The 14955-nt window shown below is 41.4% G+C and overlaps 1 protein-coding gene across 10 annotated transcripts in view; it reads right to left on the reverse strand.

Annotated features, from left to right (window-relative positions):
* The window catches only part of DMD (dystrophin), a 961436-nt gene that overhangs the window by 760550 nt on the left and 185931 nt on the right, over positions 1-14955 (reverse strand). For all 10 annotated transcript variants that reach the window (XM_065741536.1, XM_065741534.1, XM_065741531.1 and 7 more), the window contains exons 3-5: positions 12681-12773; positions 11641-11718; positions 2626-2718 (exon numbers count right to left, since the gene is read on the reverse strand). In XM_065741536.1, the coding sequence (XP_065597608.1) occupies positions 2626-2718; positions 11641-11718; positions 12681-12773 (264 nt within the window). The remainder of the gene's footprint in view (positions 1-2625; positions 2719-11640; positions 11719-12680; positions 12774-14955) is intronic.

Below are 14955 nucleotides of genomic sequence, written 5' to 3' on the forward strand. Positions count from 1 at the left end.
GAATAAAAAGACAAATCCAGAACACGCTGGTCACTTCCTTTTAATGATCCATAAATAGATTGACATGGTACACATCAACTAAAAATGAATAATTTTGAATGCTGAATAATGAATATGCAAGAGTGTCACATTATTAATCCCTGCTTTTTAAATATGGTCCCTGGACTTTTATACATGGATAGTTTAGCTGATGCCACAGGTGGTATCATCACTGTCACTAGACTCCTGATAGAGCTTGAAATGAAGAACCTATATACTGCAACTAAGCACACATACCCTAAGCTCACATGCTGGTCATTAAGAACCTCACCCAGTTGTACCAGAAAACGTGTATCTTCTGTGTATATAGCAAGTATATGTTAAGAGGAATGCTGAGAAAATGTGAAAGTTAGTAAGTACTAATAATACAAAGGCACATTTTTAAGACTTCTTTTCAGGTAAAAACGTGAATGAATCAAGATATGAACACGACTACTCATCTCAGTCCATAATTCATATAAATTAAAGCACAGTGATTCCAAGATAATTGGTAGATGATGCACAGATAGGTCTCATTTTCCATCTGCTCTTAGTAAGTAATTTAGAGCAGTGTTATGCAATTAAACTAAAAATATTGGAAAATGAGACAGAGATAGAAGTGATTTAACAATTTGCAGCTTTTCTCTGTTGCTTTCATTACAACTTATACTGTAAAATTAGTAAAGAATTTATCCCTGCTTCAATGAATTATACACATGATTTTTTGATAGGAGTGCTTAGTTTTTAATAAAAAATCCTTTAGGTTCTGTTTTCCACTATCTTTTCTTATCTTTTCTAAGTAAACTTCTAGATTATTACTTGGGACCTGAACCAGAACAAATGGAGAGACTGTTAACCTACACGCATACAAACACACAAAGCATCTAGATGCTAATTATTTCTAAATGTTTATTTTCCTGGTGTCTCAGACTCTGTTTTCCAAAGTGTCTTCATCTAACATGTTGGTTTTTACACCTGTTACATAATTCCTCATTGCTCTCTAAAGTGAAAAGAAGGTAAATGGCCAATATCTGCTTCAGTTAATTGTTAGGAAAGCAACTCTTCAGAGTTTTGAAATAATTCCTGGAAAGACATATTGACTGTGGAAATTGTGAAATATGATTATTTAATTATAAGAAAAGACTCACACATACAAGAAGGGTGATAAGGAGTTTCCAGGGAACTACAAACCTGTCAGCCTGACCTCTGTGCCAGGAAAGGTTATGGATCAAATCATTTTGAGTGAGACCACATGGCATGTGTGGGACCACCAAGCGACCAGGGCCCATCAACATGCATTCACAAAAGGCAGGTCTTGCCTGTCCAACCTCATCTCCTTCTATGACTGAGTAATCTGCCTGGTAGATGAGGGAAAGGCTGTTGACAGTCTAGCTAGAATTCAGCAAAGCCCCTCACAATATTCTCCTGTAGAATCTGGCAGCCCGTGGCTTGGACAGCTACACTCTAGGTAAGGAACTGGGTGAAGGGCTGAGCCCATAGACTGGTGGAGAGTTAAATTCAGTTGGTAACTAATCACGCAGTATTTCTGAGAAGCTAAAATTGCAGCCTATCAGCCTGTTTAATATATTTATTGATGACCTGGATAAGAGGACTAAGATCAACTTGGACCATGGGGTGTTGGTGAGCACTCAAATCAACACTTGCCAGCAGTGTGCTCAGGTGGCTAAGAAGGCCAGTGGCCTCCTGGGATGTATTAGAAACAATGTAGTCATCAGGAGCAGGGAGGTGATTGTCCCCCTGTACTGGTGAGGATTGATATAGTGCTGTGTTTGGTTTTGGGTCCCTCAGTACAAGAAACACATGGAGGCCCTGGTGCATGACCAGAGAAGGGCAACAAATCTAGTCAGTGCTCTGGAGCACAGGCCTTATGAGGAGCAGCTGAGGGAATGGAGATTGTTCACTCATGCTCTCTACTACTACCTACAAGGAGGTTGTGGCAAGGTGGATGTTGGCCTTTTCTCCGACATAATTAGCAATAGAACTAGGGGGAATGGCCTCAGGTTGCACCAGGGGATGTTCAGATCAGATATTAGAAATAAATTCTTTCTCTGAATGAGTATTCAGGCACTGGAATGGGTGTCCAGGGATGTGGTTGAGCCACTGTCCCTGTAGGTGTTCAAGAAACATTTGGACGTTGTACTTAGGCACATGGTTTAGGGGGGAAATACTGGTTCTAAGTAGCTGGTTGGACTAGATGATCTTGGAGGTCTTTTCCAACCTTGATGATGCTATGACTGTATGATTTATGTCCTAAGATTCTTAAAGGAAAAGTGATTATGAAAGCTATATATCCATGTTGGTTGTGTCTATTCATTTTTCTTACAATAACCGTTTTATATATTCTCTTGCAATGTCTGGCTGTGAAATTATAGTCAAAACAGCTGCTGCTGAAACCTACTATATCTTCTTAAGATACTTAATATCCTAGATGATACACAAACAGACTCATAAAACCTGCTGATTTAGGAGCTTACATTGCTTACACTGTCAGTGTTTATATAGTAGTTTGAGGCTGCATAGTAATGGAATTAAGGTAAGTATAGGAATAAAAATATATCACAGAAAATATGTTGTGGTGCCACTCACCTGCCAGTGGAGGATTATATTCCAGATCAAACCAAGGGTCAGTTTATGATTGCCATCCACAATGTCTGAGCTCCCAATATTTACCAAATCAACCTATTAAAATATAAAAAAAGAACGTATTAGATTAATAGCAAACATGAGAGGTTGGTGTTATTTTCATATGTTTAGTAATTAACTTTCTTTGGGGTGAGGGAGAAGAAGGGACAGGCTAGGATAAATCTTGCATTTGTTTTCTACTGTTTACTAAATATCCAGCTCATATTTTATAAATGGCACAGATAATGTGAGGGCAAAAAGCAAGCAGTGATCTAGAGCTCCAATTATTCCAGCTGTGAAAACAAAAAATTAGAAGTAATAGTTAATAATAACTTTAAAAATCTTTTATAATAAAGTCCTTCAATAACAAATCACAAAAATGAAGGTCGACACAGAAAAGTTCCTGCATTATTCTTCTCACCACCTTATATATCATACTGTGATGAAAGCAACACATATACCTAGGCTCCAAGAATTAAGATATTGTTCTACATATTTTTATTAAAATATATATATTTTTTCTTCCTAAAATTCTACAGTGCGGAAGGCAAGGCAGGATTTATTTTAGAATACAGAAGAACCCATGACTGTAATCTAAACATGTCTTTTTCCTTATTTCTTTGTTAAGCAATGTAATTTTCCATAATTATATTATGCATTTCTAACTGCATAATGCATCAGCATTTGTCAGCATGGAAATTCGTTATTCCACATGTGAAATGATCCTTCACCCTCTTCCACATTTTATGCTACCTAAAAAAGAATGCCAAATTCAGAATTGGGAGAGCAAGACTGTATACTTTGGGGCAGAAACTATGATTCTGAAATTTACATCCTCACTGTTTCATAGATACAGTTTTTCATGGTCAAAACTAATATTTATATGGTGAAGTACTTTGCTTCTTTACAAATTACATTCTTCATATCTCTATAATATATCTGAAATTATTTAAAGTACATCTGTTCAATAACTAAAGGTTTTGCACACTGAAAACAAGTGTTACATTCAGTATATTTATGGATAGGTCATTTTTAGTAATCATATATGAAGCCGATATTTTGTCAAAAGCTTGAAAACTTTAACTATTTATACTTTTCTTTCATACTGAAATAATGTATTAGTTGCTATTCATTCTAGTCAACAGTGTCTTGGAACATTTCTCAAGTGAAACTTCATATCCTAAATGTCACCCAGGGCCATAAAGCAAGTGATCCACTACTAAGTGTATTAGGGTATCAGCTACATGTTTTACACATCAAATCCTCTGCCTGTAGTTAGAAATGGAATCTCTGTCACAGAGACTACATCTGCTTAACTGAAACAGGAGAACTCGTTCCAGACTCCTTTGGTTTTTTCTGGTTGACAGTTGAACAAATCTCTTCCCGAATATTAGGAAAAATGCCACAGGAAAAAGCATAAAAACATGTAAAACTGATAAATTGGAAGTGGTGGCATTTTTCAATCCAAATGAGTACAGAATCTCAGAGCAAGGAAGGGAAACATCACTATTAGTTGCAGGCTTTAAATAGCTTTAAATAGTCTTAGAACCGTTGATTTTGCATTTTTGAAGTTCTACAAAAATCACTCTTGAGGTGATTTTGAAGGTTGAGGAAGCTACTTCAAAAGCAGATCTTTTAGCTTCACACTGATCTGATCAAAAATATTTTGCACAGCTTTTATAATCTCCATTTTACAGATATGATGGCTACACGGAGTACACACTCTACTCGGTAAAAGTATCCAGTCTGGTCTACATTGTTCAATCAATGCTTTGTTTTCTTTCTACATTTGAAAGGGATTATCCAGGAAATTGAATGAAAAGCACATTAACAGATTTAGCTGATATTTATGAAATATTTTTGAAAACATTTACTTTGAAAAAATTTTAATGTCAAAATGTGTAATGTGAAAATGTTCAATAAAAATATTTTTGTATATTGTGAAATGTATGGCTGATTTTTTCAACAACGTCATATATTGCAGATTATGAAGAATTAGAAGCTCTGCCTCCTATTTATTTACATTAAATTTCATTTAAAAAATCATGCTAGAGGTCTTCATGACAGTCTTATAAGGTCACTTTCATTTATGCACAGATCTCTAGATGGATAAGCATTACCTTGGATTTATAAAATCAATGACTTTATTCAGTAGCTGAACTCAAGCATGTTTAGTGACCTACTGCAGCTACCAAGAAATCCAATATCATATGCAGCACAGAATACATTATCACTGTTCCATCACATCTTACAGTCAAGTTTAAGTGAATGTTATAGTTTATTTGAATTTATTCTTAAGGAGGAGGTACAGTATAATTAGTAGGACACTGAAAATGTCTGCTAGAGTTATGGGTCCATTAGGATGCTTGCATAACAAAGATTTTACTAGAATATTTATCTTAAAATGATGCAAAAGATTCTGGCCTGAAAAGTCAATCTTGTTAATGTAGAATGGAAAGCAGTTTTTATGTGAACGAGTTCCTTAATGTTATGAATCCTAGGGAGCAGGTATCAGTGAAAATTTAGAGAAAATTTTGCTTATAAGAAATCCAAAATGCCTCAATTTTTTGACTTATTAATTTTTAGAAATTTGTGAGCATTTATTTTTCAGTTAGTACCTCTTAACCAGCTGAGAATGACTTATTGTATTTAACTTTTTAAAATGTATATTAAACACCATGCATTATAATAAAACTGTACATGTTGATCAGTGTTGTGGTTTTGTGGTTTTGATGCCGGTATTCCACATCAGAGCATCATGCAGCAGTTAAGGAGTTAATGCTGGGGGAGCAGCAGAGGGGAGGGGCGGAGCTCCGCACCGGATGCAGGCGGCGCTCGGTCTGGGCGCGTTGCTCTGGGCTGCCGTGGAGGTTCAGCACGTGTGCTTCCCCTGCGGGTCCTCCTTAGCGTAAGCTCACAGCTTTTGGTTTGGAAATTGTTATCTCTCTTTCAATTGTTCAATTTTATTAGATTTAGTAAAGTTACCGTTCCTTCTCAGATCGTGCCGTTGTTTTCTTGTAGACCCATCTCTTCCCGCCGTTTCCCCCTCCCCCTCCCGGAGCGCGGCTCTGCTCGGGCGGCCGCGCGGCCACTGACGCAGTTTCTTTTTCTCTCCCCTCTCCTTTCTCGGTTTTCCCTTGGGTCACTGTCACGGACAACACCGTGACAATTATTGGTGGAGAATGCGGGCAGTGCATTATTGGCACTCCATTGTAAATCTGGTGCAGAGTGGACTAAGGTTTTTCATGTACCTCATAGCATGCTGGCGTCTTTTTAAGCTCCTCGCGTTCAGCACCGGAGTAGTGTGGATATACAGCTACTTTAGTGTGCTGAGGGGGTTACATGCCTCCTACCTAAACACCCTGGCTAACGTGACAGATTATGCGGCATTTGGAACGGTTTCCAATTACTCTTTTCAGGTCTTTACCTATATTCAAGATGTCAGCCCGGCAACTGTGTTATCTGTTTTTCTGCATGCACTCTCTGCAATAGTAATTTACATCATGTGGAGGAAGCTTTCCTCAAAACCAGAGAGTGTTGAATGGCAGGGAAGGTGGAAAAAATTAGGAAAGAAATTAGAAGCGTGGGGACCCCCGGTGTTATGCAATTTTGATCTTGAGCACCTGTGGGATCCTGAGAAATTCAGTGAGTGTTTAGGTAAGGAGTCATGTGACTCAGGACGATCTGAGAAGGAATGTATTGTTTGGGGTCTGGCTTGTGCTTATCGAGCCATAATTGATGTTCTTGAGAGAAATGGTTTCCAAACCAAGGTCCAAAGCAAAAATGAAAACCTCGAAGTAAGACCTGACCAATCACAGGAAGCACCGGTATCAGTGTCGGTTGCCCCTGTGGAAGGCCAGAAATGGACACGGCCATCTTCGCGCCTAGAACGGAAAGAAGAAGAAGCAGAGAAAAAAAAGGAAGATCCAGGCGAGGGGCCCTCCTCAGCACCACCACCGCCACCACCACCTAAAAAGGCCACTAAGAAAAGTGAGAGACATGGAGAAGACAGCGATGATGATGGAGTCACTGTTATCACTACTCGTCGGCCCCTAAAGATGACTGAAATACAAGGTTCAAGAAAGGAGTTTGTACGGCGCTCGGGTGAATCTATTGTCACCTGGTTGCTGCGGTGTTGGGACAGCGGTGCCAGCAGCGTGTCCCTAGATGGCAGCGAAGCCCGCCAACTGGCAAGCATTGCCCGAGACCCAGCTATCGACAGAGGAATTGGCAGATGTCTGAATGGAGTCGCTACCCTCTGGGAACGAGTACTAGTGGCTGTAAAGGATAGATACCCTTACAAAGATGATCTGGAGCCTAAGGTGGAAAGATGGAACACCGTGGAGAAAGGCATCCAATTTTTGAGAGAAACAGCCGTAGTAGAGATGCTGTATGATCCCAATTTCGTCCCTAACAATCCACACCAGGACCGTGATCCTGATAGAGTAAGGTGCACACCTGATGTATATCGCAAGCTCTCAAAAACAGCACCAGAGAGGTACGCAAGTACACTGGTAGCAATGTTCCATAGATTCGAGGGTCAAGACAGAAGACTCCCAGTTTATGAATTGACTATTACACTCCAAAACTTTGAACAACAGTTTCCACCATCACGTGCTTCCATTGCAGCTATAGTAGCAGAAGAAGTAGGTGAGATTAAGGAGACACAGAAAACTATACTGGAGGAACTGTCATTACTGATGAATAGGGATGAACCTGTGTCAGTATTGGAAACACCCGATGAAGACGAGCATGACGCAAAGAATCTGATGAAGCAATTTATCAAACTGTTGAAAGTCTCGGCCACCAAAGGCAACCGCCCCTCTGCACGAGCAAATGACGGCAGTAACATCATGTCACGTGTGGCCATGTGGAGCTTCTTACGAGAAAACGGAGAGGACATGAGGAAGTGGCATAAAAAACCCACTCCCGCACTGCGAGCACGGGTGAGAGAACTACAGCAGAGATCAGCCACCAATGAAATTGCTCCCGTCACTGCAGGTAACCAATAGAGGGGCCCTGCCCTCAGCCAGGGGAGGGAAAGGGATAACAGAGTGTATTGGACTGTGTGGATTAGATGGCCTGGCACATTAGAGCCACAAAGATATAAGGCACTGGTGGACACTGGTGCACAGTGCACTCTGATGCCCTCGAGTTATAAAGGGACAGAATTGATTCATATTTCTGGAGTGACTGGGGGTTCTCAGGAACTGTCTGTGTTGGAGGCAGAAATAAGCCTCACCGGTAAAACCTGGCAGAAGCATCCCATAGTGACTGGACAGGGGGCTCCATGCATACTCGGTATTGACTATCTCAGAAGGGGACATTTCAAGGATCCCAAGGGGTACCGATGGGCTTTTGGAATAGCTGCTGTAGATGCAGACAACATTCAGCAGCTATCTGTTTTACCTGGCCTGTCAGAAGATCCGTCTGTTGTGGGGGTACTGAAAGTGAAAGAGCAGCAGGTACCTATCGCTACAAAAACAGTGCACAGACGGCAGTACCGCACCAACAGGGATTCCTTGCTCCCCATTCATAACTTGATCCGTCAGCTAGAGAGCCAGGGAGTGATCAGCAAGACTCACTCACCTTTTAACAGCCCCATATGGCCGGTGCGTAAAGCCAGTGGAGAATGGAGGCTGACGGTAGATTACCGTGGCCTGAATGAAGTCACACCCCCACTGAGTGCTGCTGTGCCAGATATGTTGGAGCTGCAGTATGAACTGGAGTCAAAAGCAGCCAAGTGGTATGCCACTATCGACATTGCCAATGCATTCTTTTCTATTCCTTTGGCCACAGAGTGCAGACCACAGTTTGCTTTCACCTGGAGGGGCGTTCAGTACACCTGGAACCGTTTGCCCCAGGGGTGGAAACACAGCCCAACCATCTGCCATGGGCTGATTCAAACCACACTGGAACAGGGTGGGGCACCTGAGCACCTCCAGTATATTGATGACATTGTTGTGTGGGGTGATACAGCAGAGGAAGTTTTTAAAAAAGGAGAGCAAATAATCCAAATTCTTCTGGGTGCTGGTTTTGCTATTAAACAGAACAAAGTGAAGGGACCTGCCCAAGAAATTCAATTCCTAGGAGTAAAATGGCAAGATGGACGTCGTCACATTCCAGGAGATGTGATTGACAAAATCACCAGTATGTCACCACCCACTAGCAAGAAAGAGACACAGTCTTTTCTGGGTGTAGTAGGTTTTTGGAGGATGCACATCCCAAACTACAGCCTCATAGTAAGCCCCCTCTATCAAGTGACTCGGAAAAAGAATAATTTTGCATGGGGTCCTGAACAGCAGCAGGCCTTTGAGCAAATCAAGCAGGAGATAGCCCGTGCTGTGGCCCTGGGGCCAGTTCGGTTGGGACAGGATGTGAAAAACATCCTCTACACTGCTGCTGGAGAGAAAGGTCCCACTTGGAGTCTGTGGCAAAGAGCCTCTGGGGAGACCCGAGGCCGACCCCTTGGATTTTGGAGCAGAGCGTACAGGGGTTCAGAGGAGTGCTACACTCCAACTGAGAAGGAGATTTTGGCCGCATACGAGGGGGTTCGGGCTGCCTCTGAAGTAATTGGTACTGAGACACAGCTCCTCCTGGCACCTCGACTGCCAGTGCTGAATTGGATGTTCAAAGGAAAGGTTCCCCCCACCCATCATGCTACCGATGCCACCTGGAGTAAGTGGATTGCACTGATTACACAGCGAGCTCGGATGGGGAACCTCAACCGTCCAGGAATCCTGGAGGTGATCATGGACTGGCCTGAAGGCAAGAAATTTGGAACATCCCCATCAGAGGAGATACCACGTGCTAAAGAGGCCCCACCATATAACGAACTACTAGAGAATGAAAAGACGTATACCCTCTTCACTGATGGATCGTGTCGTATTGTTGGGAAGCATCGCAGATGGAAGGCTGCTGTGTGGAGCCCCACACGACGAGTTGCAGAGGCCACCGAAGGAGAAGGAGAGTCAAGCCAATTTGCGGAGGTAAAGGCCGTCCAGCTGGCCTTAGATGTGGCTGAACGGGAGAGGTGGCCCATGCTATATCTTTATACTGACTCTTGGATGGTGGCAAATGCTTTATGGGGGTGGTTGCAGCAGTGGGAACAGGACAACTGGCAACGGAAGGGTAAACCTATTTGGGCTGCTGAACTGTGGAAAGACATTGCTGCCCGAACAAAAAGGTTGGGTGTAAAGGTGCGCCATGTAGATGCTCATGTGCCCAAGAATCGAGCTACTGAAGAGCAGAAAAATAACCATCAGGTAGATCGAGCTGCCAGAATTGAGGTGTCTCAGATCGATTTGGACTGGCAGAACAAAGGAGAGCTATTTTTAGCTCGGTGGGCCCATGAGACCTCTGGCCATCAAGGAAGGGATGCGACCTATAAGTGGGCTAGAGACCGAGGGGTGGACTTAACTATGGATGCCGTTGCACAGGTTATCCATGACTGTGACACATGTGCCATAATTAAACAGGCCAAGAGGATGAAACCCCTCTGGCAGGAAGGGCGATGGGAAAAGTATAAATATGGGGAGGCGTGGCAGGTTGATTATATCACCTTGCCACGAACTCGCGATGGTAAGCGTTACGTGCTCACCATGGTGGAGGCGACCACTGGGTGGCTTGAGACATACGCAGTACCCCATGCTACTGCCCGAAACACCATCTTAGGGCTCGAGAGAGAAGTCCTATGGAGACATGGCACTCCAGAGAGAATTGAGTCCGATAATGGGACTCATTTCAAAAATTCTCTTGTGGATATCTGGGCCAAAGAACACGGCATTGAATGGATCTACCATATCCCCTACCATGCACCAGCTGCTGGTAAGATCGAGCGCTACAACGGGTTGTTAAAAACCACGTTGAGAGCAATGGGTGGTGGGACATTCAAGCACTGGGAGAAGCATCTGGCAGAAGCCACCTGGCTGGTCAACACTAGGGGATCAGTCAACCGAGAGGGTCCTACACAGTCCGGCTCCCTACAGACCATAGAGGGAGATAAGGTCCCTGTGGTACATGTGAGGAGCATGTTGGGAAAAGCGGTGTGGGTCCTTCCAGCCTCTGGAAAGGGCAAACCCCTCCGTGGAACCGTTTTTGCGCAGGGACCTGGGTGCACCTGGTGGGTAATGGATAAAAATGGGGACGTCCAGTGTGTCCCACAAGGGAATTTGATGCTGGGGGAATGCAGTCTGTAATTACGTGTGTATGTATGTATATATATATATATGTTTCTATGTAACTCATGTTATTACTGTTTGGTTATGTATAGATGTGTGTTAAGCATGATGTGATGATGTGGAATAAGGGGTGGAATGTTGTGGTTTTGTGGTTTTGATGCCGGTATTCCACATCAGAGCATCATGCAGCAGTTAAGGAGTTAATGCTGGGGGAGCAGCAGAGGGGAGGGGCGGAGCTCCGCACCGGATGCAGGCGGCGCTCGGTCTGGGCGCGTTGCTCTGGGCTGCCGTGGAGGTTCAGCACGTGTGCTTCCCCTGCGGGTCCTCCTTAGCGTAAGCTCACAGCTTTTGGTTTGGAAATTGTTATCTCTCTTTCAATTGTTCAATTTTATTAGATTTAGTAAAGTTACCGTTCCTTCTCAGATCGTGCCGTTGTTTTCTTGTAGACCCATCTCTTCCCGCCGTTTCCCCCTCCCCCTCCCGGAGCGCGGCTCTGCTCGGGCGGCCGCGCGGCCACTGACGCAGTTTCTTTTTCTCTCCCCTCTCCTTTCTCGGTTTTCCCTTGGGTCACTGTCACGGACAACACCGTGACAATCAGTCTTTGAATAGCATTCATTATGGATATATTATTCAAACATTTGCTGACAGTGGATTTTATTCTTTGAAATACATTCCATACTGGAACTGAAACTAAGTTTCCAAGTCACAGTAACAAAACTGCCTTGATTCCAGAAATTTTATTCTTTAGTCCAGCATGCACTCCGTAGGATGGTCTGACCCTGGCAAGCTGATTACTTACATTATTTCTCTGCAAAATCTGCAGTGCTTTGTTGACATTGTTCAAAGCATGAACTCTTGTGGAGCCCTTTTCCTTTGCCTATAAAGAAAATAAAATAAATTTGACTGTCTAGAATCAGAAAATTGAATACACTATGCATAATTAAAATGTTATATTACACCCACAGTTTCATATTTTAAAAGTTTTTGATAATATCAGTGAGAGTATTACAATACACTGTTCATATGTAACTTCTTCATATGAAATAATGGCAAACATGATAAAAATGGATCCTCAGTTGGAAGCTAATTTGGTATCTTGACATTTTTCAGCGAATGGATCATTGAAATGTATGTGAAAATAGATAATTTCAGATTGTTTATGTTCTGATTATTTTCTGCTCCATAGCACAGTTGGGGAACATTACTATATCAACCATACAGATAAGTATCACATTGTTTAACATTTATTTACAAGTACAGCCTCTGTGGACTTACCTCTCAGTCTGTTTCATTACTCCTCTATGATAAAGTTTCAAAGAAACATTCCAAACTCACAGGGTGCAAGCAGGAGCTCAAGAGACAGTAGTCAAAACTAAGTTTGACATGATGGTTTAGAATTTAGAGGTTTATAAGAGCAAGCTAATCTATCTTTTCAGACGTGTATTACTTCAATTTATGAACTATGAGTATGACATTTATTAGCAATATATTCTTATTCTATATACTAAATAATAGTGTATTTGGTAAAAAACGTCTACTGATGCAAACCTTCTGAATTACAGCTAAAAAACCAAATACCTAAATGAATCAACTCACATCCTTGTTTCTCTTTATCAGTATAAGCATAGAGCAAATATGACCATTCTCATGTTACATATAAACCTCTCAAGGAGTTTCTGTCAAATATAGGGCTCAGTTGAACTGTTTCTGCAATGTCAAATTAAAATTGAAGATACTGTTTCCATATGGCCTCATCAATGGGGGAAATTAACTGATAATGTACGACAACTGTCACAATATCATGTCTTCAATATAGAGCAGTGACATTAATATACATACAATTTTTTGGCCCATAAGGCATTCGAGGAGCTCCAGAAGTTTCCGTCCATCTCGAAAATCATTAAAAAGATCTTCAATGCAACGTCTTCCACACTGAAATGTAACAAAGGCTTTAGTTAGTCCAAAACCATAGAGGAATCAGCATTGCTAAAATATGTCTTTCGAATCTGAAAGTTGAAAAAGCTACCACCATGAAAAATTGTGTATTCTATTTGTGTAAAAATACTGTACAAATCAAATTAAATAATAAATACAAGAAATATGGCACAATGCAAAGGAAAAAAAAAAAACCTTACAACTGAACTTGTAGGATTCTTTCACATATATCCACGTTGTAACAGAGTTCTGCCAAGTAAGAGAGATTGGTGTCTCTTACTGATAGCAAGGAATGCATCCTTCACTCTCTCTTAAACTACTGATACCACAGGCTTAATATGAGCAACTGCTGTGCTCGTGCATCCAGGATGGCAAAACACATTTTGACGTGTATTAAAACACAGCATATCCAGCTGGACAAGAGAAGTAGTTCTACTGTATTAGTATTAGTGTGTCCTCATCCTGATTACTGTATGCAGCTCTGGGCTTCACCATATGAAAAGGACATTAAGGTCCTTAAAAATGCCCTGAGGACACCAAAGCTTGTAACAGGGCTGAAGGTATGTGCTGTGAGGGGATGCTGAGGGCACTGGGCTGTCTGGAGAAGAGGAGGCCAAGAGGTTACCTCACTGCTCTCTGCAGCTCCCTGAAGAGGGGAAGCAGAGGGATGTGCTCTGCCAGTGACAGGACAGGAATGGTACAAAGCTGAGCAAGGTCAGGGTCAGATGGGCACAAAGGAAATTTATTTACCATAAGGATGGTAAAATACTGGAACAGGTTTCCTAGTGCACTGGTTGAAACCCCAGTCTTCTCAGTATTCAAGCATTTGGATTATGTCCTCAGTAATATGCTTTAACTTTTGTTTAGCTCTCAAGTGGTCAGGTATTTCGACTCTATAATCTCTGAAGATCTCTTCCAGTTGAACTCTTTTATTTTGTTCTGTTTTACTCTATTTGTGAGAAAGCACTGAAGAACCAATCATTTGCATACACTATTACTCAAACAATTAAGCCAGAAATAAATATTAATGAAGCCTGAACACATACTGGACTTGTCAATTAAGGTTCACTTTAGGAGAAAAATAAGAAAAATACTTTGCCAAAAGCCAGAAAGATATACCAAACTGAGAAATCTAACGGTCTCTCTTTCAGGTGCTAACTTGGAATTGCAAAGAAAGCAAGTCATAGGCTTATTCTAATGAGGGTCTGACAAATGTCTCTGTTGATAGGACATACTTGGAATCATACTGGATCAGGGCCTCATTACTATAAGTGGCTAAAAGATAATCTGCATTTCTACATATCACCAGGAAAAGAAAAAAGGACAATGTGACAACAGTAAAAGATGATTTCTCTTCCTATCATAATGAAGTACTATAAATTTGTATCCCTTAGTCACTTTGTAACTTTTATATGCACTTATATCTTTTGAAGAAAAATGTTTGCATGATCTCTACTGAGAACAACAATAAAATTCAGTGATTGTTGTGAAGAGTGTCAGGTAGATTCGCCTGTCCATGATATTTCTGATTTGTTAAGTTTCACAGATGTTTTGATTCATTTGAGAGGAAACCTCTGAAATTTAATTAGCTAGAATTGACACCACAGTGACCATGCTACCCTGAGTATCCCCCTCTTTCACTACAAAACAATATAGAATTGGGAATCCATATTACATGGAAAACAATTGCTTTTCTGTTAGCAGAGTTGTTTTGGAAACGCACTACAGTGCTAGTTGGGAATTATTGTAGAGTAATACAAGAAATGTATTACTTTTTTTTTTTTTTCAGAAAATGTCAGTTTCTTCAGAAAATTTCTAAAACAGAGAATGGAATTAAAGATAGTTTTCAGTGCCAGACTCATTTTTTTTCCCCCTCAATCAGTATTTATATGTACAGTACAAATTATAGTACCACTGGCTACTCTGGCATGACCTCCTCTTTCATCACTGCTGCTGCTTTTTGAGGTAGTACTTCCTTTCAATCCTTTATTTATTTATTTGGCAATATCTTGTTTCTGCTTCATGAAATGAACAATCCAGCATAATACAGCAGTGGGGATCTGTGCTATTTAGCCAGCTTTCACAATCTGCACTATCCATTCTAATAGATAATTTCTACTTTATATACATGCTGCTGGAACTGTTGGAAATATTTAGACTACTGGAAATATGTGAAAAC

The sequence above is a fragment of the Cyrtonyx montezumae genome, unplaced genomic scaffold (assembly GCF_038088225.1).
Source record: "Cyrtonyx montezumae isolate F1298 unplaced genomic scaffold, pur_monq_1.0 scaffold_3, whole genome shotgun sequence".
Lineage (NCBI taxonomy): Eukaryota > Metazoa > Chordata > Aves > Galliformes > Odontophoridae > Cyrtonyx > Cyrtonyx montezumae.